At 47.9% G+C, this 21,044-nt stretch overlaps 1 protein-coding gene across 8 annotated transcripts in view; it reads left to right on the top strand.

The window, feature by feature from the left end:
- herc1 (HECT and RLD domain containing E3 ubiquitin protein ligase family member 1) overlaps nt 1-20,758 on the top strand; it is a 31,756-nt gene extending 10,998 nt beyond the window's left edge. For 3 of the 8 annotated variants that reach the window (XM_029845863.1, XM_029845867.1, XM_029845864.1), the window contains exons 24-80: nt 103-223; nt 599-650; nt 761-826; nt 1,646-1,917; nt 2,019-2,234; nt 2,322-2,442; nt 2,749-2,986; nt 3,067-3,239; nt 3,341-3,496; nt 3,574-3,680; nt 3,752-3,862; nt 4,040-4,210; nt 4,319-4,558; nt 4,643-4,726; nt 4,876-5,435; nt 5,994-6,612; nt 6,851-7,124; nt 7,297-7,507; nt 7,588-7,754; nt 8,086-8,202; nt 8,276-8,525; nt 8,824-8,945; nt 9,028-9,251; nt 9,527-9,795; nt 9,996-10,048; nt 10,127-10,327; nt 10,429-10,603; nt 10,705-10,972; nt 11,071-11,284; nt 11,729-11,988; nt 12,074-12,201; nt 12,456-12,592; nt 13,139-13,339; nt 13,431-13,561; nt 13,634-13,845; nt 13,921-14,041; nt 14,166-14,312; nt 14,400-14,501; nt 14,577-14,750; nt 14,915-15,214; nt 15,289-15,354; nt 15,498-15,623; nt 15,710-15,848; nt 16,111-16,292; nt 16,368-16,523; nt 16,596-16,718; nt 16,807-16,909; nt 16,994-17,163; nt 17,265-17,403; nt 17,481-17,650; nt 17,863-18,032; nt 18,198-18,363; nt 18,440-18,516; nt 18,606-18,858; nt 19,433-19,585; nt 19,825-20,130; nt 20,225-20,758. In XM_029845863.1, the coding sequence (XP_029701723.1) occupies nt 103-223; nt 599-650; nt 761-826; nt 1,646-1,917; nt 2,019-2,234; nt 2,322-2,442; nt 2,749-2,986; nt 3,067-3,239; nt 3,341-3,496; nt 3,574-3,680; nt 3,752-3,862; nt 4,040-4,210; nt 4,319-4,558; nt 4,643-4,726; nt 4,876-5,435; nt 5,994-6,612; nt 6,851-7,124; nt 7,297-7,507; nt 7,588-7,754; nt 8,086-8,202; nt 8,276-8,525; nt 8,824-8,945; nt 9,028-9,251; nt 9,527-9,795; nt 9,996-10,048; nt 10,127-10,327; nt 10,429-10,603; nt 10,705-10,972; nt 11,071-11,284; nt 11,729-11,988; nt 12,074-12,201; nt 12,456-12,592; nt 13,139-13,339; nt 13,431-13,561; nt 13,634-13,845; nt 13,921-14,041; nt 14,166-14,312; nt 14,400-14,501; nt 14,577-14,750; nt 14,915-15,214; nt 15,289-15,354; nt 15,498-15,623; nt 15,710-15,848; nt 16,111-16,292; nt 16,368-16,523; nt 16,596-16,718; nt 16,807-16,909; nt 16,994-17,163; nt 17,265-17,403; nt 17,481-17,650; nt 17,863-18,032; nt 18,198-18,363; nt 18,440-18,516; nt 18,606-18,858; nt 19,433-19,585; nt 19,825-20,130; nt 20,225-20,410 (10,450 nt within the window). In that variant the 3' untranslated portion in view covers nt 20,411-20,758. The remainder of the gene's footprint in view (nt 1-102; nt 224-598; nt 651-760; nt 827-1,645; nt 1,918-2,018; nt 2,235-2,321; nt 2,443-2,748; nt 2,987-3,066; nt 3,240-3,340; nt 3,497-3,573; nt 3,681-3,751; nt 3,863-4,039; nt 4,211-4,318; nt 4,559-4,642; nt 4,727-4,875; nt 5,436-5,993; nt 6,613-6,850; nt 7,125-7,296; nt 7,508-7,587; nt 7,755-8,085; nt 8,203-8,275; nt 8,526-8,823; nt 8,946-9,027; nt 9,252-9,526; nt 9,796-9,995; nt 10,049-10,126; nt 10,328-10,428; nt 10,604-10,704; nt 10,973-11,070; nt 11,285-11,728; nt 11,989-12,073; nt 12,202-12,455; nt 12,593-13,138; nt 13,340-13,430; nt 13,562-13,633; nt 13,846-13,920; nt 14,042-14,165; nt 14,313-14,399; nt 14,502-14,576; nt 14,751-14,914; nt 15,215-15,288; nt 15,355-15,497; nt 15,624-15,709; nt 15,849-16,110; nt 16,293-16,367; nt 16,524-16,595; nt 16,719-16,806; nt 16,910-16,993; nt 17,164-17,264; nt 17,404-17,480; nt 17,651-17,862; nt 18,033-18,197; nt 18,364-18,439; nt 18,517-18,605; nt 18,859-19,432; nt 19,586-19,824; nt 20,131-20,224) is intronic. The other 5 variants (XM_029845868.1, XM_029845865.1, XM_029845866.1 and 2 more) reach the window with 5 other exon arrangements.
- The last annotated feature ends 286 nt before the right edge of the window (nt 20,759-21,044 follow it).

The raw sequence follows: 21,044 nt of genomic DNA on the forward strand, positions 1-21,044 counted from the left end.
CAGCTCTAATATCAAGAACAGAGAATTTTGAAGACTATTTTTCATTATTTTTGTCACCATTCTGAGAGACGAGCCATGTGTTTCTGCCATGTTTGATTTTAGGAGTGAGAGCTTGACTGCAGAGAGCCGATCAGTGCAGAGCAGCCCGAGTTACCGGCTCATGAAGTCTAGAAGCGAGTCAGACCTCTCCCAGCCCGAGTCCGATGAAGAGGGTTACACTCTGGTAACAGCAACGACTTTAGTGCTCATCCCAACATGATAATTCTGTGTGTTTAGTAAGAAATGTAATGTAAATGTAAAAGTTATATGGTATAAAAAAATCATTAAAATGTACTGTTGTTGATTTGAACCCTAAAAAACTCTATTTGCTGCTTCAGAACAAGACATTAGAGAAATAGTTTTCTCCTAAATATCTTAAACTTTTAGGCTTTTTGTTCTACATTTAATCCTCTTCAATCATCAGATTGTGGAGCCCTGAGGAATTTCTCAATTATTTGCAGACCTGAGTGAATAAAATTTAAAGCAGAAAACATGTTTCACTACTCTACACTAATATGTTCCTTATTTTGCAATTCTAATATTAGACTTTGTCTTCCAGAGTGGGAGGCGGAACATGGACCTGGACTTGGCTTTCTCTCAGAAAAAGAGAGGTAAAGAGATTCTGCAGAAATCTGAAGCTGATGCTGCAGTCTGGTGTCTTTGGTTGTCATCAGTCGTGTATTCCTCTTGTCTCTCTGTCTCTCAATTCTGGTGTGGACAGTTTATTTGCTTCTTTTGGGGAAGTTGAGCCCCAAACACAAGAGGAGCTTCAAGCAAGTAAACGATGGCATGTTTGTTTTTCTTGTTAGTTCATCCATCCATGACTGTAAAGCACCACTCATTCATCTGCCATCATGAAGTTGTTCACGTCGGCTTCACCTCAGGACGCAACTGTCCTGGAAGCTGTGAAGACCGCACAAAATAATCCGATAACAGAGCTCTTCGCTTTGCAGAGGGGAACTTATTTAATTTTATTTATAAGAATGATAAAATGTGGTGAGTAAATGGTAAACTTTTATATGTCTTTGCTTATTGATGCCAAGAGGGGTCAATTCTTCACCTTTTTATACTGTTCAGGGATCTGTGCTATAAGTGTTGTCTACCTCAGTCTTTGATCAGCTTCTGTGGCCACAGAGAAGTTTTGGCGGTTAAAAATGTTTCCACTTCTTTAGATTTTTGCCTTTGGATTAAATGTTGGTGTATTCTTTGGGTTTATAGTTGGATAAGCGTCGCTGCATTTTGGTCATCTTGAAGATTATTTGGTAACTTTTGGGGGAAGCTGTGTGTAGAGTTATTGCTACTCTTTAATTGTACAATTTAGGGATGTAATTATGTACGTTTTGAGTTGCTTGGATTGCAGCCATAACACTTCTCTGGTCACAGCTACTGAACTTTGTAGTTCAGGAAACCAATAATTAATGTGTCCATTATAAATTGATTCATAATACTTGATTCGGTTTGTTTCTGCATGAAGCAGCAGCATTTTGATCATTGAATAAAAGAGCGTTCAACCATTGCATTGCAGAGTTGCTACAGTCCATCCATCCATCCATCCATCCATCCATACACTGTCCTATAAAAGGCTCCTCCTTCCTTTCATCTCCAGGTTTGCTGCACAGCTCTCCAGATTCCTTGGCTGAATCCTGGTTCCGAGCCAAACTGAGCCGCCAGCGAAGCTACAGTTCAGCGTACCCTTATGAAGAATCAGACCTGGACCTGAGCCGCTCGCTGGGCGTCCACGCCCTGATTGACAACATGGTCAGTTTCATCAGTGGAGATGTGGGCCTCACTCCAGCCTTCAAAGAGCCAGAAGAGAGTATGTCCACCAGCCCGCAAGCAGTAATCCTGGCGATGGAGCAGCAGCAGAGCAGGGCAGAGGTGCTTTAAGAACTTTCTTTTTCTTTTTTTCTTTTTTAATGGTCATTCACACATTTGAGTCATTCTGTTTTTGACTGCTGGGTTGTGGTTTTAATTTCCAGCTGAGATTGGAAGCTCTCCACCAGATCGTGGTCTTAATTTCTGGCATGGAGGAAAAAGGAAGTCAAACCGGGAGCTCCGATCGCTCCCCCACCTCGTTCCAGTCCTCATCCCTGCTCACCTCTGTCAGGTTGCAGTTCCTGGCCGGCTGTTTTGGCCTCGGCACAGTGGGCACCAGAGGGTTGAAGAGGGAGAGTGTGCAGCTTCATCACTATCAGGTCTGAGGTTATTGAAGAGTGATCAGTGAGCCTTAATCTCCCTGTCATGGTTTAACTGAGTTTTAACCTTTGACTTATTTTTGGCAGGATGGTGTCAAATCAGCTAAAAGGAGCATCCAGATGGAAATCCAGACAGCTGTTCACAAGATCTATCAGCAGCTGTCTGTCACGCTGGAGCGGGCCCTGCAGGCCAACAAACACCACATAGGTAAACACATGCTGTGTACCTTACAGCAAATCACTTTTCAGGGATTTTTAAATAAGGTATCTCCAAAAATTGTCTCCAAAACTGTTTTTTGTTTTTATCCAAAGATTACAGTTTATTTTAACAAAGCCTGATTTTCACCTATTAAAACCTGGATAAAATCGAGTTATTTTTAATACTGTGTACTGTATAAGGTTTATTATTACAATAAATTATCTTTATTGATAATTTTCATCATTTATTCAATTAATCACACCTTTTGGATATGTAAAAAAAAAAAATCTTATTTTCATTCATTCACAATCAAAGAAGCCCAGCAGCGCCTCCTATTGGTGACGGTCTTTGCACTGAGCGTTCGTTATCAGCCCGTGGACGTCTCCCTGGCGATCTCGAGCGGTTTGCTCAACGTTCTGTCACAGCTGTGTGGGACGGAGACCATGCTGGGGCAGCCCCTCCAGCTGCTGCAGAAACCTGGAGTGTCTCAGCTCAGCACCGCCCTCAAGGTGGCATCCACTCGTCTGCTGCAGATTCTCGCCATCAGCACCGGGTGAGGGCTCCTTTATAAACTCTCCACTGTCTCGCATATGGAGACGATTGCTTCATGTGTGTCTGTCTGTGGGTTTCCAGGACATACGCAGACAAATTAAGTCCCAAAGTGGTGCAGTCGCTGCTGGACCTGCTGTGCAGTCAGCTGAAGAACCTGCTGTCCCAGGCAGGAGTTAATCTTCTGTCCTCTGGAAGTGACCGAGACAACAAAAAGCAGGAGGAAGGTGCTGAAACTGAAAAGAAAGATATCAGAGGTGATTTGAAACAAGTTCCTGGATCTTCAAAGAATCTTCATCTCTCTCCTTTTGTCTGGTTGTACACTTGCATTCATTCATTCGTCTGCACCGTTTCCCAGCTCTGATCCGGAAGCAGCGCACTGCCGAGCTGCACCTCGGAGACTTCCTCGTCTTCCTCAGGAGGGTGGTGTCTTCCGAGGCCATTCAATCCAAGATGGCCTCCCCAAAATGGACTGAAGTGCTACTCAACATCGCTGCGCAGAAGTGCTGCTCAGGTAGAGGTCAAACAGCGTTCAGCTCCGTGTCTGTCAAAAGCAGCAGAGAATTTCAACTTTGGCCGTTTCCTTTTCAGGGGTTCCTCTGGTGGGGAACTTAAGAACTCGCCTACTCGCTCTGCATGTTCTTGAGGCTGTCTTGCCTGCCTGCGAGACCAGTATGGACGATGACCAGATGACGCAGGTACGTCGCTGACTGTTCTTTCTACTGTGTTGTGGTGAGTGAGTGAGTGAGCTCACTTGCGTTTCTTTCAGGTTGTGGACCGACTCTTCTCCCTGCTGTCTGACTGCATGTGGGAAGCTCCAATCGCTCAGGCAAAACACTCGATCCAGGTCAAAGAGCGCGTTCAGGAACTCAAACTGCAGGTACGCAACAACCGCCCCTCATGAAAACCTGTTTCTCAGTGATGTCATTCTATTTTGATATTTTTTTTTCTAAAGAGTGTAAAATCTTAGTGATATAAGCAACAGTTTTAAAATGTAAAAAAACACAATGATGGACAGATAAAATGAAAAGGTAATTCGATATTTTATTGATTGCAGGGAGAAGCGGAAGAGGAAGATGAGAACCTTCCAGTTCAGGAGGTGTCCTTTGATCCTGAGAAGGCTCAGTGTTGTGTGGTGGAAAACAGCCAGGGCCTGACGCATGGCAGCGGTGGCAAAGGCTATGGCCTGGCGTCCACCGGTATCTCTTCTGGGTGCTACCAGTGGAAGGTAAACAACACCTTCATTCATAAGCTCTTGTCAATAAAAGTGTTAAAAGATGAAATGATAGAAACGTTTTCCTGTTTAAATGAAGCTATTTTGTCGTTTCCTTCATAGTTTTACATTGTAAAGGAAAACCGAGGCAACGAGGGAACCTGTGTTGGGGTTTCACGTTGGCCCGTGCATGACTTTAACCACCGCACCACATCAGACATGTGGCTGTACCGGGCATACAGCGGAAACCTGTATCACAACGGGGAGCAGACGCTGACGCTCAGCAGCTTCACCCAGGGAGACTTCATCACATGCGTCCTGGACATGGAGGCTAGAACCATCTCTTTCGGCAAGAACGGAGAGGTGAACAGAGAATTCCCCAACACAAACTGTAAAAAAAACCAAAAAGTACAGCCTGTGTTTAACTGATGACTTATTATTGAACAGGAACCAAAGTTGGCCTTTGAGGATGTTGACGCCACAGAGCTTTATCCATGCGTGATGTTCTACAGCAGCAATCCAGGAGAAAAGGTGAGACAACATCAGTGTTCGCCCACCTCAGAACTAAACTCCTCACTCACAAGATCGTTGTTTTGGACAGGATGTTATAAGATTTTTTTAATCAGGAATTATTCTGCTCTATTTGTTGGAATAAAGCTGAAATTGTAAATGTTTCCCAGGTTAAGATCTGTGACATGCAGATGAGGGGAACACCTCGAGACCTCTTACCTGGTGACCCGGTGTGCAGCCCCATGGCCACCGTCCTCGCGGAAGCTACCACACAGCTGATTCGCATCTTGCACCGCACCGACCACTGGTCACATCGCATCAACAAGACGATGATTGAGCGCCTCAACAAAATCAAAACTTGCTTCAGAGACTCGGCTGGCTCGTCTGGGAGTGGTGGAGGTCAGAGGCTAAAAAAGAGTCGTTCGGTGCAGAGCCGCGAGGAGCATGATGCCCAGAGAGAGAGTCAGGAGATACCTGCAAGACCTGATGAGGAGCGGGGACGCCACAGCCGCCAGCATGGCCTCGGGGAATTGTCGGAACACAACCTGAAGACGCTGTGCACTGAGGTGTGGCCTGTGCTCGCCATCATCGGGGGTGCCGACGCAGGGCTACGTGTCGGGGGCAGGTGTGTGCACAAGCAGACTGGGAGACACGCGACTCTGCTGGGCGTGGTGAAGGAAGGCAGCACGTCGGCAAAGGTGCAGTGGGACGAAGCGGAGATTACCATCAGGTACCAAAGAAACAACCACTTTTCAGCAATGTTACATTTAGAATGTAACTAATAACTTGTTTCATAATGAAACCTGTGCACCATTTTTTTTTTTAAATTCAAGATGTATTGTTTTGTTTGATTAATACATTCAGTTATTTATTAACCAATCCTATTCTGACAGCATCAGTAACATAAATGTCGGATTAATCTGTAACAGGGAACAAAAACAACTTTTTCTGGCTGTACTTATCATGATCTGTCGTGTGATGTCATAAGTATGACCTCATTTCTCCTCAAATCAACTGCAGATTTCTTCAACACATTTCTTTCACTGTCTGCTGTAATCATGTTTTCAAACCCCTCATCCCAGATTTCTCTTTTTCCTTTTGCTCTGGTTTACTGAATTTTCCTCATGTTTAATCTTTCTTACTCGACCGTACATTAAGTGGCATGATGTACCTTTGTTCAATCCCCTTTTTGTTGCATGCATGCCGTGCTCTGTCTATTCCTGGCCTGTCCCTCACTTTGTGTTTCCCTCCTTTGTCTCTTTCCGCTCTCCAATCTCACCTATTAAAGCTTCCCAACTTTCTGGTCGCCTAGTGATACTCCCTTATACAACCTGGAGCCCTGCGAGCCGCTGCCCTTTGACGTGGTTCGCTTTCGTGGCCTCACTGCCTCACTGTTGCTGGACATCACCTACCTCACCAGCATCCATGAAGACAGTGTCACTAAGCTCAGCACCCGCCGGCACGAGAAGAAGCACCGCAGTGCGGCATCGACTGAGCCGGCTGGAAATGACGGAAAGATAGACGGCCAGGGGCAGAACCATAACGAACAGAGTGATAACACTGGAGTACCTGTGCACACCACCTCCGACCTGCGGGTGTCCCACAGCCTGGATGAAGTGAAAGCACACGTGGCTGCAAACTCAAAGTCGGAGGGTGAGATCTGCTCTGTGGTCAGCGGAGGCGGGAATGACCTGATCTTCACATCTGCCCCTCATACTCCCGCTGAGGGCAGTAGGAAGAAAGGCCACGAGCATGGCTGCCGCAGCCACGAGCCTTCTCCCTCTTCTGCAACTAGCCAGTCGGAGATCCATGCCGTGCAGCTGTCCTACCTCTACCTGGGAGCAATGAAGACCCTCAGCGCCCTCCTGAGCTGCAGCAAGTATGCTGAGCTGCTGCTCATACCAAAGGTACTGCGACAGATGAATCAGTTTTGAAAGAATAAAATTAAATGTTTAAAATGAGTTTTAAAACTAATTGAAGCTAATTTAAAGGCAAGAAAGGAGTGGACCTAAGATGGAGCCCTGTGGGATACCAGTTTTTATGGGAAAATAGCTCTTTCTACATTTGTATCATAGCTTAACATAAAGGTGACCACGTGTGCGGATCCGATCTATCTGAGAAATGTTTTCCTCTCACTCTCTGAAGGTGTTACCTGAAGCTGCACCCAGTGGGCACAACGCTGATGTGAACACTGGTGCCAGTGGGAGTGTGGCTGCCACCTCCCCAGTCTGCAAAGAAGAGGCCGACATGCGGGCGGCTCTGCAGTTTCTCATGCGTCACATGGTGAAGCGAGCGGTCATGCGTTCTCCAATCAAACGGGCTTTGGCTCTGGCCGATCTGGAGAGGGCGCAGGCCATGATCTATAAATTGGTTGTGAACGGGCTGACAGAAGAGCCCAGCGGGGGGAAAACCAAGCCTGGTGAGTTTGAGGTTCTTGGTTCCACTTAATTGATTATGCTTGTTTTTATGTAAACGTTCCACTTCTACATTATTTGGGTTCAGCACCTTCTGAGAAAGCACTAAAAGTTGATCAAATTTGGCACATTTAAAAAAAAAATAAAAAAAGATTTATTTCTTTTTTGGTGTGTCAGGAGTGAGAATTGAAGCAGACGGTGAGGTTGATGGTCAGGAGGGCGAGCAGCTGGCACAGACTCCCATCACCACCAGTCCTTCTGCCTCCAGCACCACCTCCTTCATGAGTTCCTCTCTGGAGGATACCACCACTGCAACCACTCCAGTGACGGACACGGAGACCGTCCCCGTCACAGAATCTCCGGGCGTCATGCCTCTGAGCCTGCTCAGGTCGGAACACTCATCTTCAAACTTCTTCACACGCCGTCAAATAAAGATCCTTCTATTAAAGACTCTCTGTGATGCAACAGGCAAATGTTCTCCAGCTACCCAACGACCACCCTGGTTCCGACCCGTCGGGCACAGACTCCTCCTGTGTCCTCTCTGCCCACATCACCCTCTGATGAAGTCGGCCGGCGTCAGAGCCTCACCTCGCCTGACACCCAACCTAATAGGCCGCAGAACCGATCAGGAACCTGTAAGTCCTGAAGAACCTGGATCGAAAGGTTTCATTACTGAACAGAAACAGTTCATCTGCTCTTTTTGCAGCGTAGGTGATTAAATTCCAACAGAATTGTGGATTAGTCAGAGGGGCAGCAGTACTTAATCTACGGGGGACTGGACTATCTGTGTAGAATATGAAATTCTAAAAGCACCATATTCTCAGAGCGCCTGTCCTGGGCAGCTTACTCCCTTAATGATTGTATGTGCAAATGATCATGTATGTTCATCTCCACCGTGTGTAGCGAGTAATTTTGGCATGAAAATTGTTGCAAAAAATGTTGCCTGTTTTTTTTTTTTTTCTGCAGCACTTTCTGACCCGAGCAGCAGGCTGTCCACATCTCCTCCCCCTCCCGCCATCGCTGTTCCACTGCTGGAGATGGGTTTCTCCCTGCGACAGATCACCAAAGCTCTGGAAGCCACCGGTCAGGCTCATACAAGTAGCCAGGCAAAGAGCACTACGTATCAATGCTGCAGTGATTGTTTGTGGCATTTCAGGTGCTCGCGGAGAAGCCGACGCTCAGAACATCACGGTTCTGGCGATGTGGATGATAGAGCACCCAGGGACCGAGGACGAGCGTGACGAGTCTCACAGCAGAGGTGGTGTCACCAGTGATGGATCCGACCCCTGCACGGGTGCGGCAGCCTCAGTTGGAGGCAAGTCAGCGGAGCGGAGCTCGTTCCTGAGCTCTTCAGGAGACATCACCGGCGCGGACACATCAGAGATGGAGGAAGGATTCAGCGAGTGGTATTTAACTCAGTGTTTTTCTAAATGTTCTACCTGGTCAGAAATGCAGTCACAACAGGTTAAACTAGACAAAACTTTCAATGATCCTATTGAAAGTAGCCAGACATATGTATATACATACGGCTGTTGCAGTATGCTAACATTTTATAGTTTAACGTGCTGTTACAGAGAGACAAAAAGCGATACTTTGTGGATCAAAATAATACAACAGAACAAAACAAGTTTCTGTGTATCTGACAGTTAATATATGAAAGTAAAAAATTTAAATCAAATGAAAGGTGCATCTGTGTCCTTATAGTCCTGAAGGTCTGGAACAGGAGAGCGCTGCAGCCTCCAGCAGTGCTGCACACAGAGGACGCCACGCTCTTGGCAGGAAACCACGGTTTGACCTAGCAGCACGCACGCTGTTGGCACGTGCTGGTGAGAAGATTTCCCCGCAGCATCCTCTTTTAAACCAACCTCAGACTTCCTGTTTTCATTCTAAATTTCTTTCCTCGCAAAGCTGGATTGTATCGCTCGGTGCAGGCTCACCACAGCCAGTCGCGTCGGGACGTCTCGGCTCTCCAGCAACAAGACCCCAGCGCTCTCTATGACTTCAACCTGGATGAGGAGCTGGAGATGGACCTGGATGAGGAGACCATGGAGGCCATGTTTGGTCAGGACTTGGCCAGTGACTCGGACATTCTGGGAATGTGGATCCCGGAGGTACTGGACTGGCCGACATGGGTGTGTGTGCTTTTATGCTCTGATTTAGGGCTGCCATTACCACTCGCCCCTGAACTCACCCCTCCTTCTCTCCCCTCAGTAATCAGCTTAACACAATCACCCCAAATATAACAAGCATGAAAAGTTTTAATTTCTTCTTGCATAGCTATCAATTTTTTTTTAATGGCATCTCGGACAGGCTTAAAGCATGTATGTTTGTGTGTGCGTGTGTGTCGGTGTGTTTGTGTGTATGTGTGTGTGTGTGTTTGTGTCTGGAATTGTACTATGTTCTGCAGCATGTGTGCGAGACCGACGACCGTGATGAAGTGGTGGTGTGCGAGCTGTGTGAAGCCAATGTGGCCAATTTCAACCAGCACATGAAGAAGAGCCACCCAGGTTGCGGCCGCAGTGCCAACCGACAGGGTTACCGTAGCAACGGCTCCTACGTGGACGGCTGGTTCGGTGGAGAGTGCGGGAGCGGAAACCCGTACTACCTGCTGTGCAGCTGCTGCAGAGAGAAGTACCTGGCTATTAAAAGCAAAGCTAAAGTCCCCGTTGTGGAGAGGTATTGACTAGTTTACAGGTTTCAATTCTTTGATAAAGGATGTTGTGGAATTATTTGGATGAACAACATCTTTAGCCAATTTAGACTGCTGAGAAAGACCTTGTTCGAAAAAAGAAAAGTTATTTTTAAACTGATCTTGTCAATTTTCCTTAATTATGTCAAATCTGTTTGTTTGGTTTTTTTTTAACTCTGGTGTTCAGGTATAAAGGACAGGCTCCTGACCTCCTGGGAAAGCAGGACAGTGTCTACGAAGGTGAAAGATTCTGTTTATCGAACACTAAACTTGATGTGTTTGATGTTTCTTATCTCTGTTTTCTCTGGGTTGCTGCAGAGGACTGGGACATGCTGGATGTTGATGAAGATGAAAAACTGACAGGGGAGGAAGAGTTTGAGCTTTTGGCTGGCCCGTTGGGTCTCAGCGAGCGCAAAATTGTCCCGGAGGCGGTCCAGTTCCCCGATAGCGACCCGCTGGGAGCTTCTGTTGCCATGGTGACGGCTACCAACAGCATGGAAGAGACTCTTCTCCAGATTGGTGAAGACTTTCAACATCCCTTCAACATCACATCAGCACTTGACAATCATGTCACGCGGTGTTTATTACATGTCCACTGAGAAGACTGTGTTGATGTTTAGGCTGTCAGACCTCCGTGGATAAGAGTTCATCAGGCAGGGTGACTCTTGGCGAGCAGGCGGCGGCCTTGCAGAACCCTCATGATCGGGTTATGGCTCTGAGGAGAGTAACAGCTGCAGCCCAAGTTCTGCTGGCCAGGACAATGGTGATGAGAGCATTGTCCCTGCTGTCTGTCAGGTAGAACATAGTTTACTGTCTTCAATCCTTCACAGTAAAGTCAGCACTTTTAACCCCAGTCCCCCCACACGTCTCTGCTGCCCATCTGTCCTCCCCTACAGTGGCTCTAGCTGCAGCCTTGCAGCTGGTCTGGAGTCTCTGGGCCTGACAGACATCAGGACTCTGGTTAGGCTGATGTGTCTGGCAGCAGCGGGTCGTGCTGGTCTCTCCACCAGTCCCACATCTAGCTCTGGACACAGCGACAGGCCCCGCGGGACCTCCAAGGCTAATAAACCAATCTCCTGCCTGGCATACCTCAGTACTGCAGTGGGCTGCCTGGCATCCAACAGTCCCAATGCAGCTAAGCTGTTGGTGCAGCTCTGCACTCAGGTACAAATCATTAATAAAAACACACTGTGTGTATGGTGCGATGTCAGCGAGCTGATGTCATTCCAGGTAAATCAGGTAACAAGAAAATTCCTTTTCAGAATCTGATCTCAGCAGCCACTGGCATGAATCTGACCACCGTGGATGACCCCATCCAGAGGAAGTTCCTGCCCAGCTTCCTGCGGGGCGTGGCTGAAGAAAACAAGCTCATCACCTCCCCGAACTTCGTAGTCACGCAGGCTCTGGTGGCCCTGTTGGCTGATAAAGGCGCCAGACTCAAACCAGCCTGTGACAAGGCTGATGTGGAGAAAAGAGGTCTGTATATTAAGCACATTAAAGTTCTTTTATGGAAAAGGATTAATGACATTTTCAACAAGGTTAATGTGGCAGTATTTCTAACTTCAGAAGTAGGAGTTGAAGTTTTTTTTGTAAATATTTGTATAAATTACAGCCATTCTTTGTGTTACTGAAACTCTGAAGCCGATTCATTTGTTCAGCTGTTCAAGGGTTTGTCGGCTGCCAAAGCTACAGTTTTAAATAACTGCTGCTTCATCTTCATGTTGTCATCTTCCCTCAAACAAACTTGACTGGTCAACCCATGTTGTCATGCATGTCATAATTCCACTTCATTCTCATTAATCGTGACTTTTTGGTTCGATGGGTCACATTTTTTTTCGAGTTCACGTTTGTCTTTTTCCATCTGTTGTGCATTTTTCACTCACCAGGTCACTTTCTCACCTTGTCTTTCATTTCGAGCAGGTCTAATTGCGCATTTATATGCACATCCTTCCCATAATCCCTCCGCTGTAGGGCCTTTGGAGCTGGCCAATGCTCTGGCGGCCTGCTGCCTGTCCTCTAGGCTGTCTTCACAACATCGCCAGTGGGCTGCCCAGCAGCTGGTCCGCACACTCGCTGCTCACGACCGTGACAACAACCAGAGCCGACCCCAGACGTTTGCTGACATGGCGGGTGACCTGCGGAAGTGTTCCTGCATTAAGCTGGAGGCTCACCAGGGCAGGGTGAGTGCTCCCAGTGTGAATCAGGAGTGAGGAATTGTGGTTTGCAGATGTTTTGTGCCAAGACAGAGCCTGTCTGTTGTTGCAGGTGATCACATGTGGTTGGTGCAGTAGGAAAGGTCTTCTGGCCACCAGTGGAAGTGACGGAACGGTGAGGGTGTGGAACGTAACCAAGAATCAGTACACCCTTCAGCAAACCTGCATCTTCAACAAGGAGTAAGAAGCTTTAAAACACCTCAAATACTTCTGGGTTTGACCAGTAGAGTTTATAAAACCTCCAGATGGTGTCAAACATGGTGGCTCTTCTGTAGTACATTTCCTCCAGTTGTGTCTTTAAGTGTTTGCAGAATCCTGTTACCTAGCAAACAAATATAGATTTTTTAATGTATGTGTCAGGTGTTCTGCTACCCTATCTTTAAGTAAGACACTTTTTCCAGTTTTAATGTCCTTCATTTTGATTATCTTTTCAGTAACGGATCTTCAGATGAGGGCATGTCTAGTTTGGGATCTCCCAGCGATCCCTGTCTGTCTCCTCTGGCTTGGAGCGTCACTGGAAAATATTTGGCCTGCGCCATGGAGAAAATGGTCAACATCTGGCAAGTTAACGGTAAGTATAATCTTGCCCTTTTTTAGTTACCGGTAGTGTTACTAATGTTATTATGCGGTGCAGTTTTAGGATCAAGCCTGTGTGGTCCTGCTGATGCCTGTGTGGGAGGTCCACAAAATATGAATGAGAGGCTGCTCAGATTTTATGGTCACCAGTAGAAATAAATCTGCCTGAGAACTGTCTGTGGTCCGATCATAGTTTCCTGACCCTGTCTTTGCCTTAAGAATCCGCAAACCACATCTGTGTTAACGTCCCTCAATGCCGTCATGCCTTCTGTAGTCAATGTGTTTAGCTCAAGTTACCACCCATTAAGTGGAAAGGGTTAGGTTTGCAGTATTAGTACTGCAAGAAACTAAGAGTTTTAGTCATTAATCCACTAGTTATGGAAACAAACTGCCAATATAAATTTTGCAAAAAACTCACTCTTCATAGTAGAATTTATAAAATCAATAATAGAAATGAAGACCAAGCTGAGGGGCCATTAGCATATAACGGGTCAGTAATGGGTCAGAGGCTGTGTTGCTTGATAACGGTAACTCCTCTTAGGTGGGAAAGGCCTTCTGGATGTGCAGCCTCACTGGGTGTCAGCGATGGCCTGGCCGAAAGAGGAGGCAGAGACACTGTGGTGTGGCGAGCCCAAAGATCTGCTGCTGGTGGGACGGATGGACGGATCTCTAGGCCTCATCGAGGTTCTGGACAACTCCAGCATGCAACGCACTGAGCTGGAGCACTGTTATAGGAAGGATGGTAGGAAAAGAGATCACATGCTTTAACAAGGGACAGATTTTTCTTCTGTAGTCTCTCGGATGGCTCTTAGAGTGCCTATGTCCTCCCACAGTGGCTGTCGTGGACATCGCCTGGTATAGTGAAGACAAGCCGTTTACTGTCGGCTACGCAGATGGCAAGCTGCTGATCGGATCCAAAGAGCCCTTAGAGAACGGAGCCATCGTAGTCATTGATGCTCACCAGGTGAACACTCGCAACAACCAAAGGAAAAGGTCGTATTCGCTGTGAGTCTGACCTTTGATCTATGAACACCAGGAGTCCATCACCAGTATGAAATGGAATCCAACTGGACAGATCTTAATGACCTGCGCCAAAGAGGAGACTGTGAAACTGTGGGCCGCTCCGGACTTGCACTCCGGATCTGCTTGGCGCTGCCTGCAGAGTCTAAAACATCCCTCTTTGGTCAACGGCATCGCCTGGTGCAGCCTGCTGGGACGGGGGCCGAAGCCCCTCAACGTGTTGGCCGTGTAGGTTGATGGACAGTTCAACGTCTGTTCGTGTGTGTCCGTTCAACCATGTCAACCGTGTTCTTTGCCTTTCAGATGTTGTCAGAACGGCCTGGTCTCAGTCTGGACTGTTCCTCAGGACATATCAGATTTTCCAGAATCCTCTTTCTCAGACTCAGAAGAATGGTGGGAGAGTGAAGCAAAGCCTAAATTTCTGGTAATTAACAGGACCGTTTGATAGTGGAGATTCATAACTTGAGTAAAACCTCCAGCTGATGTCCACTTGGTCAGATGTTCTTGATGACTCTTCTCACCTGCTTGCACTTCTTGCTGCTTCCCAGTCTTCCCAGTGCACTCCGGAGGGAGCGGTGTGTGTATTCCAGCTGAAGGGTCATATCACCCCTGTCAGAACGCTGGCTTTCAGCCCCGATGGCCTTGCTCTGGTCTCTGGAGGAGTGGGAGGCCTAATGAACATCTGGTCCCTGCAGGTAAGAAGCACAGACGCTGCGGTTGTGCACACCAAGACAACATCTGGATAAATAAATCCTGACACTCCTGCCCATTGTGTGAAACAGGATGGCTCGGTCCTGCAGACTGTGGTAGCTGGTTCAGGAGCGATTCAGAACATCGTGTGGATCCCAGACGTGGGTGTGGCCGTCTGCTCCAACAGGTCAAAGGTCGGTGGTCTTAATGAGACGTTTTAAACAAGTCATGTTTCAGATTTTCCAGCTGCATCACTGTCTTCTCTCCAGGATGTGCTGGTTGTCAACTGCTCCAAAGACTTCATGGCATCCAACCACGTGCTAGCCACCTGTCGCTCGGCACTGAAGAAGCAGGGCATTGTGGGCCTCAACATCGCCCCCTGCATGAGGGCCTTCCTGGAGAGATTACCCATCATGCTGCAGGAGCAGTACGCATACGAGAAGGTACTGAGTAGTTTCAGACCATTTCAGCTCAGCAACTAATGAGGAGAATGTCTCGCAGCTAGTTTGAGGAGAGTAAACTTTATTAGTCCCACTTACAGTTGTATAATGAAACGAGACGAGCAGTTGAGGGGTCACACCATTCTTGATGTCTCCTTTGCCTTCAGCCTCACGTGGTCTGTGGTGAGCAACTGGTCCACAGTCCCTACATGCAGTGCCTGGCCTCCCTGGCTGTGGGCCTTCACCTAGACCAGCTGCTTTGCCGGCCTCCCGTCCCACCTTCCCTCAGGCACTGTCCGCCCGAGTCTGGCACCGCCGTCTGGTGTGCCAGCGAGTGGGCCTGGTTGGACTGCTTCTCCACGACTGTGAAGGCGGCAGAGGCTCTGGCTCGTGGTGCCACCTTCCCTGATTCCTTCTGTGTCCCTGACATGGAGCCGGTGGCGAAGGATGAAATGGCTCTGCTGATGGTGAGCCTGCTGCCACCTTATTATCGTTTACAGCCGACCGTTGTCGATGATAACGCCGGCTGGTCTGTTTCCAGGACAACAGTAAATGGGCTTCTGGGCTGGACGAGCAGATCATGTCCTGGGCCACCTCCAGGCCTGAGGTAATTCAGAATATCTGGATTAGATCTTTAGTTGCTCATTTTATTTTCCACAGCCTTCAGGAGTCAGTGATGCCACCAGTGATTGTTCGCTCAAGACAACGTCCTCAGAAAGAGAAAGTGTTGATGTTGTTTGTTGTTCGCAGGACTGGCATCTGGGGGGGAAATGCGACGTTTATCTTTGGGGTGCAGGCCGACACGGGCAGCTGGCTGAGGCAGGCAGAAACATCCTGGTACCAACCACAGCAACGTCGTTCTCTCAGGCACAACAGGTGCAGACGCCCGACGACGCACTCATTCTGTCATCCTACCGGCCTGTCCTCACTTCCTGCCTGAGTTTCTTCTTCTCCTCCTTCAGGTGGTGTGTGGTCAGAACTGCACATTTGTAATCCAGCCCAATGGGACGGTGCTGGCCTGTGGGGAGGGCAGTTACGGCCGTCTGGGTCAGGGAAACTCTGATGACCTCCATGTTCTCACAGTCATTTCAGCTCTTCAAGGTGCCACATACATTTGTAATTAATGTTACAAATAAATTTCATATTAGCCGTAATGATAATATTATCAAGTAAATTTGGGATTTCACCAGTTTTATTGCACATGTAGTTCTAATAGTGATGTTAATTCTGATCAGGTCTGATTCCGACCTCAGCTTGATTGACACGGACGATCCATGTTTCCATGTTTAGGGAAAACCTTAAATGATCATCTTCACTTCCCTCTGTTTATCCTCCCGATCTGTAACGTTGGTTCTTCCATCAGGGTTTGTGGTCACTCAGCTGGTGACGTCGTGCGGCAGCGACGGTCACTCCATGGCTCTGACGGAGAGCGGCGAGGTCTTCAGCTGGGGCGACGGTGATTACGGCAAACTCGGTCACGGTAACAGCGACCGTCAGCGGAGACCCAGGCAGATCGAAGCTCTTCAGGGAGAGGAAGTGGTTCAGGTGAGGGTGGAGCAGAGCCGGTACGTGGAACATGTGGATCCCTGTTGGCGCTCTCACCGCCATCTCTGTCTCCAGATGTCCTGTGGGTTCAAACACTCCGCCGTGGTAACAGCCGACGGGAAACTCTTCACGTTCGGCAACGGCGATTACGGACGACTCGGATTAGGAAACACGTCCAACAAGAAGCTTCCGGAGAAGGTCACGGCTCTGGAGGGATACCAGATCGGACAGGTTGGAGACATTTGAAGACGCCTTCAGTGGTGATGTTAGCATTCAGATGATTAGTTCCCTCCTCCCGTCCAGGTGGCGTGCGGCCTCAACCACACGTTAGTCGTGTCTGCCGATGGAATGATGGTCTGGGCGTTTGGCGATGGAGACTATGGAAAACTGGGACTCGGTAACTCCACGGCCAAGTCGTCACCTCAGGTCTGCATCGAGGTTACATGGGGAGTGTCAGACAAAAGCAGGTGGAAATGAATTCAATTTTATTGTTTTCCAAAACTGTTTTTCTTAGAAAGTTGACATTTTATGTGGAATCAACATCAAAAAAGTGGCTTGTGGAACTCAGTTTTCTGTGGCTTTGACTAAAGACGGACGCATTTTCACTTTTGGACAAGGTAAATTTCCATTTCTTCTCAATTTAATCCCGATTTGACAACAGCTCATTATCAAACTCTTCATGTGCCTTTTCTTGATTTCAGACCGTCTGATTGGATTACCAGAAAGTCGAGCCAGGAACCACAATCGACCTCAGCAGGTTCCTGCTCTGTCAGGGATTAACATCCAGGACATCGCCGTCGGAGCTGAGCACACTCTGGCGCTCTCCTCCACGGGAGATGTTTACGCCTGGGGCAGCAACTCCGAGGGGCAGGTAATGCCTGACACACGCCTGGTACCCCCCCCAACACTGATCTGTTTGAGTTTTGGTGATTATCAATAATCGATTCTGATGGATAATGGGATGTCGTTCAGCTGGGTCTGGGCCACACCAACCACGTCAGGGAGCCGACGGTGGTGACGATGCTTCAGGGGAAGCACATCCACCAGGTCTCTGCAGGACGCTGCCACAGCGCCGCCTGGACCGCCCCTTCGCTGCCGCCACGAGCGCCAGGTCGGACAGACGCTAAGTCTTCACTTCAGTTTGGATTAGGATCCCATCTTCATCCTTCTCTTCCTCGTCATCCTCAGGTTCGTCGGTTCCTCTCCAGCTGGGACTTCCTGTGGCGGTGCCGCCTCAGTACAGCTGCCTGAAGGAGGTCAGCATGGAGGCAGTCAGAGCTCGCCTGCGACTCCTCTATCACTTCTCTGACCTCATGTATTCCTCCTGGAGGCTCCTCAACCTCAGCCCCAACAACCAGGTGGGACCACAAACTTTAGAATAATAGAAACTCTCACGCGAAAATTCCCTCTGATAATCAAAAAACTGGCATCGAGACGTAGTGGAGAGAAGAACCACGAGTTCATACGGGAAGATAAAAGGAACGACTTTTGGCTGCTTTGATTACATTTTGACGTTAATGGTGAGATTTTTGGAGACCAGTGAGTGTAACAAATGGATCTGTCTCTGCAGAGCTGTACGTCTCACTACAACGCTGGGACCTGGGGGATTGTCCAGGGCCAGCTGAGGCCGCTGTTGGCCCCCAGGGTGTACACGCTGCCAATGGTGCGCTCTATAGGGAAAACCATGGTGCAGGGCAAGAACTACGGCCCCCAGATCACCGTCAAGCGGATCTCCACACGGTCAGAACACACTTTCAGAAATTAGAAGCAAATATTGATGATCTCAGATCTGGTCTGTTGATGCTCATAGGTTTGGTTTATCACTGTTTTAATCTTCGTGTCTTAATCTTCGTGTTAAATTTGTCAGAATCAGACTTTTATGTGATGATTGAACCTCCTCCGCAGGGGCCGAAAGTGCAAGCCGATCTTTGTTCAGATCGCTCGGCAGGTGGTGAAGCTTAACGCCTCAGACCTCCGTCTGCCCTCCAGGGCCTGGAAGGTCAAACTGGTGGGAGAGGGGGCCGACGACGCAGGGGGGGTGTTTGATGACACCATCACAGAGATCTGTCAGGTATGAATCCAGGAGCTGCAGCTCTTGAGCTGCTGAAGCAACAGGTCACCGGAGGACGTTTGTTCTGTGTTCACAGGAGTTGGAGACGGGAGTGGTCGACCTGCTCATCCCCTCCCCCAACGCCACGGCAGAGGTCGGCTACAACCGAGACAGGTGAGAACAACCTTCCAGCTGACGGTGAGATTCTCCCTCCATGAGACTGGTCTTCAACCTGCTGATGATGATGGTGATAATGGTTTCAGGTTCCTCTTGAACCCGTCTTCCTGCCTGGATGAGCACATGCTTCAATTCAAGTTCCTGGGCATCCTGATGGGCGTGGCCATCCGTACCAAGAAGCCCCTGGACCTCCACCTCGCTCCTCTGGTGTGGAAACAGCTGTGCTGCATCCCCCTGCAGCTGGAGGACCTGGAGGAGGTGGACCTCCTCTATGTGCAGACGCTCAAAAGCATTCTTCACATTGAAGACAGCGGCATCACCGAGGATAATTTCCATGAGGTGAGAGACACTTTTGGTGTCAGGCGATGGTTGTGTGAGTGGAATGTGTGGATGTGTTAAAGCAGGACAGGAAGTTGCATCATTGTTCAGTCATGCAGGGGATTAACAAGCCTCAGTTGGTTTTAATGTTAGTTTTGTTTAACATTTTAGTCATTTAACAGATGCTTTTGTCAAGTGTCTTACAATGAGAGAATAAAATACTTCCTTATAGTCCTAAACTGTTACAAGTGGAAGCACCAATTAACAGTGCAGAGCCAATGAGAGGGAGATCCTGGTAGTGCTCTGTATGTCAGAACCAGTGAACCTTGATCAGCGGTGGAATGACTTGGGCTCGCTTCGGTTGTTTAAAGAGCAAACTTGCCACCATATTCTGGACCAATCTGCACATCTGTTCGAAGCATTGCAGTAGTCCATATTAGCAGTGGTCAAAACAAACAGGAACTGATATCACACGGTAGCCTGAAGGTTAATTAGCCAATCGGGCATTCATGTGTTCCTTTACATTCAGCACAAAGACTGAAAAAGGTTTCATTAAAATGGAAAAATCACAAGGTTTTGTTTCTCTGTTTTCCAGATGATTCCTCTGGATTCTTTTGTTGGACAGAGTGCTGATGGGAAGATGGTTCCCATCATCCCTGGAGGAAACAGCATCCCTCTCTCTTTCTCCAACAGGAAGGAGTACGTGGAGCGAGCCATCGAGTATCGCCTGCACGAGATCGATCGACAGGTAGGAGCCGTTTTCTGTTCACTTCTGTTGCTTTAATTCAATTTTATAAATTGTATTAAAATTGCAAAAATCACTTCAGTGGTTACAGGAACTCCCACAACTGAAGTTCTGTTTGAGTTCATTTTTGTTTAATTAAAAACACTTTTGACCTGTTTATTTCTATTGTTGCTGTTTAGATTAGATGTCGAACACGTTTAAACCGTTCAGAATCCGTGTTCACGCCTTTCTTTGGCTCTCAGGTGGCGGCGGTCCGTGAAGGAATGTCGTGGATCGTTCCGGTGCCGTTGCTGTCTCTGCTCACGGCGAAACAGCTGGAGCAGATGGTTTGCGGGATGCCGGAGATCTGCTGCGACGTTCTGAAGAAGGTGGTTCGCTACCGAGAGGTGGACGAGCAGCACTCGCTGGTGCAGTGGTTCTGGCAGACCCTGGAGGAGTTATCCAACGAGGAGAGGGTCCTCTTCATGCGTTTCGTGTCGGGACGCTCCAGGCTGCCTGCCAACACAGCCGACATTTCACAGAGGTTCCAGATCATGAAGGTGGACCGGGTGAGTCCAGCTGACGCTTGATCCAAAGAAGACGATTGTTTTGTCTCCGTTTCTTTGGAAGTTTGAGGGTTTTTTTCTTCTGTTTCCACGGCAGCCGTATGACAGCCTCCCGACTTCACAAACGTGCTTCTTCCAGCTGCGCCTGCCTCCGTACTCCAGCCAGGCCGTCATGGCCGAGCGCCTTCGCTACGCCATCAACAACTGCCGCTCCATCGACATGGACAACTACATGCTGTCCCGTAACGTGGACAACGCCGAGGGCTCCGACACTGACTACTGACGACGGTGCCGCCGCAGCAGATAACGGGAACTCCTGAGTGAAGAACTTCCAAACAGCACAGATTTTAATTTCCCCATGTGGTTCATTAGTTTTTACTGACAAAATTCCACACAAGGAGTTTTTTTTTTGTTTGTTTATTTTCATTACTCCACATCCCATTTTCAGGGTTTCTGCATGGAGACATTTGTTTGAAAATATGTACAGAATATTGACTTAGGTGGTGAATACGAATGTACATTGTGTAAAATGCTTCATTAGGAAAATGTTTTGCATAATATCCATATTTATTGTTTTCATCACCTTTGCTGAGTTTCCCTCAAATAAAAAAGCATCGATAATTGATTAATTTATCAAAACTGTTTTTCATCAAAAGCAACTTTAGCAATTATTCAACCACAAAACATCTTGAAGTAATAAAATCTCAATATTTCGTTTGGAAGTTACGTCAAAACAAAATATTTTAGGGATGAACCTTATGGCGCCTGTTCATCAAACAGGAAACGGGACTAACTACTTCCGGTCCATCCAAGCGTCTGGATACGTTATGAGATGACGCAAACAGTGAAAATGTCTCCTTTACCAATGGTGTCACCTGTCCCTTACCTGCTGAAGAAGTTTATGGTGTGCTGATTTT

Source organism: Takifugu rubripes, chromosome 13, assembly GCF_901000725.2.
Source record: "Takifugu rubripes chromosome 13, fTakRub1.2, whole genome shotgun sequence".
Classification (NCBI taxonomy): Eukaryota; Metazoa; Chordata; class Actinopteri; order Tetraodontiformes; family Tetraodontidae; genus Takifugu; species Takifugu rubripes.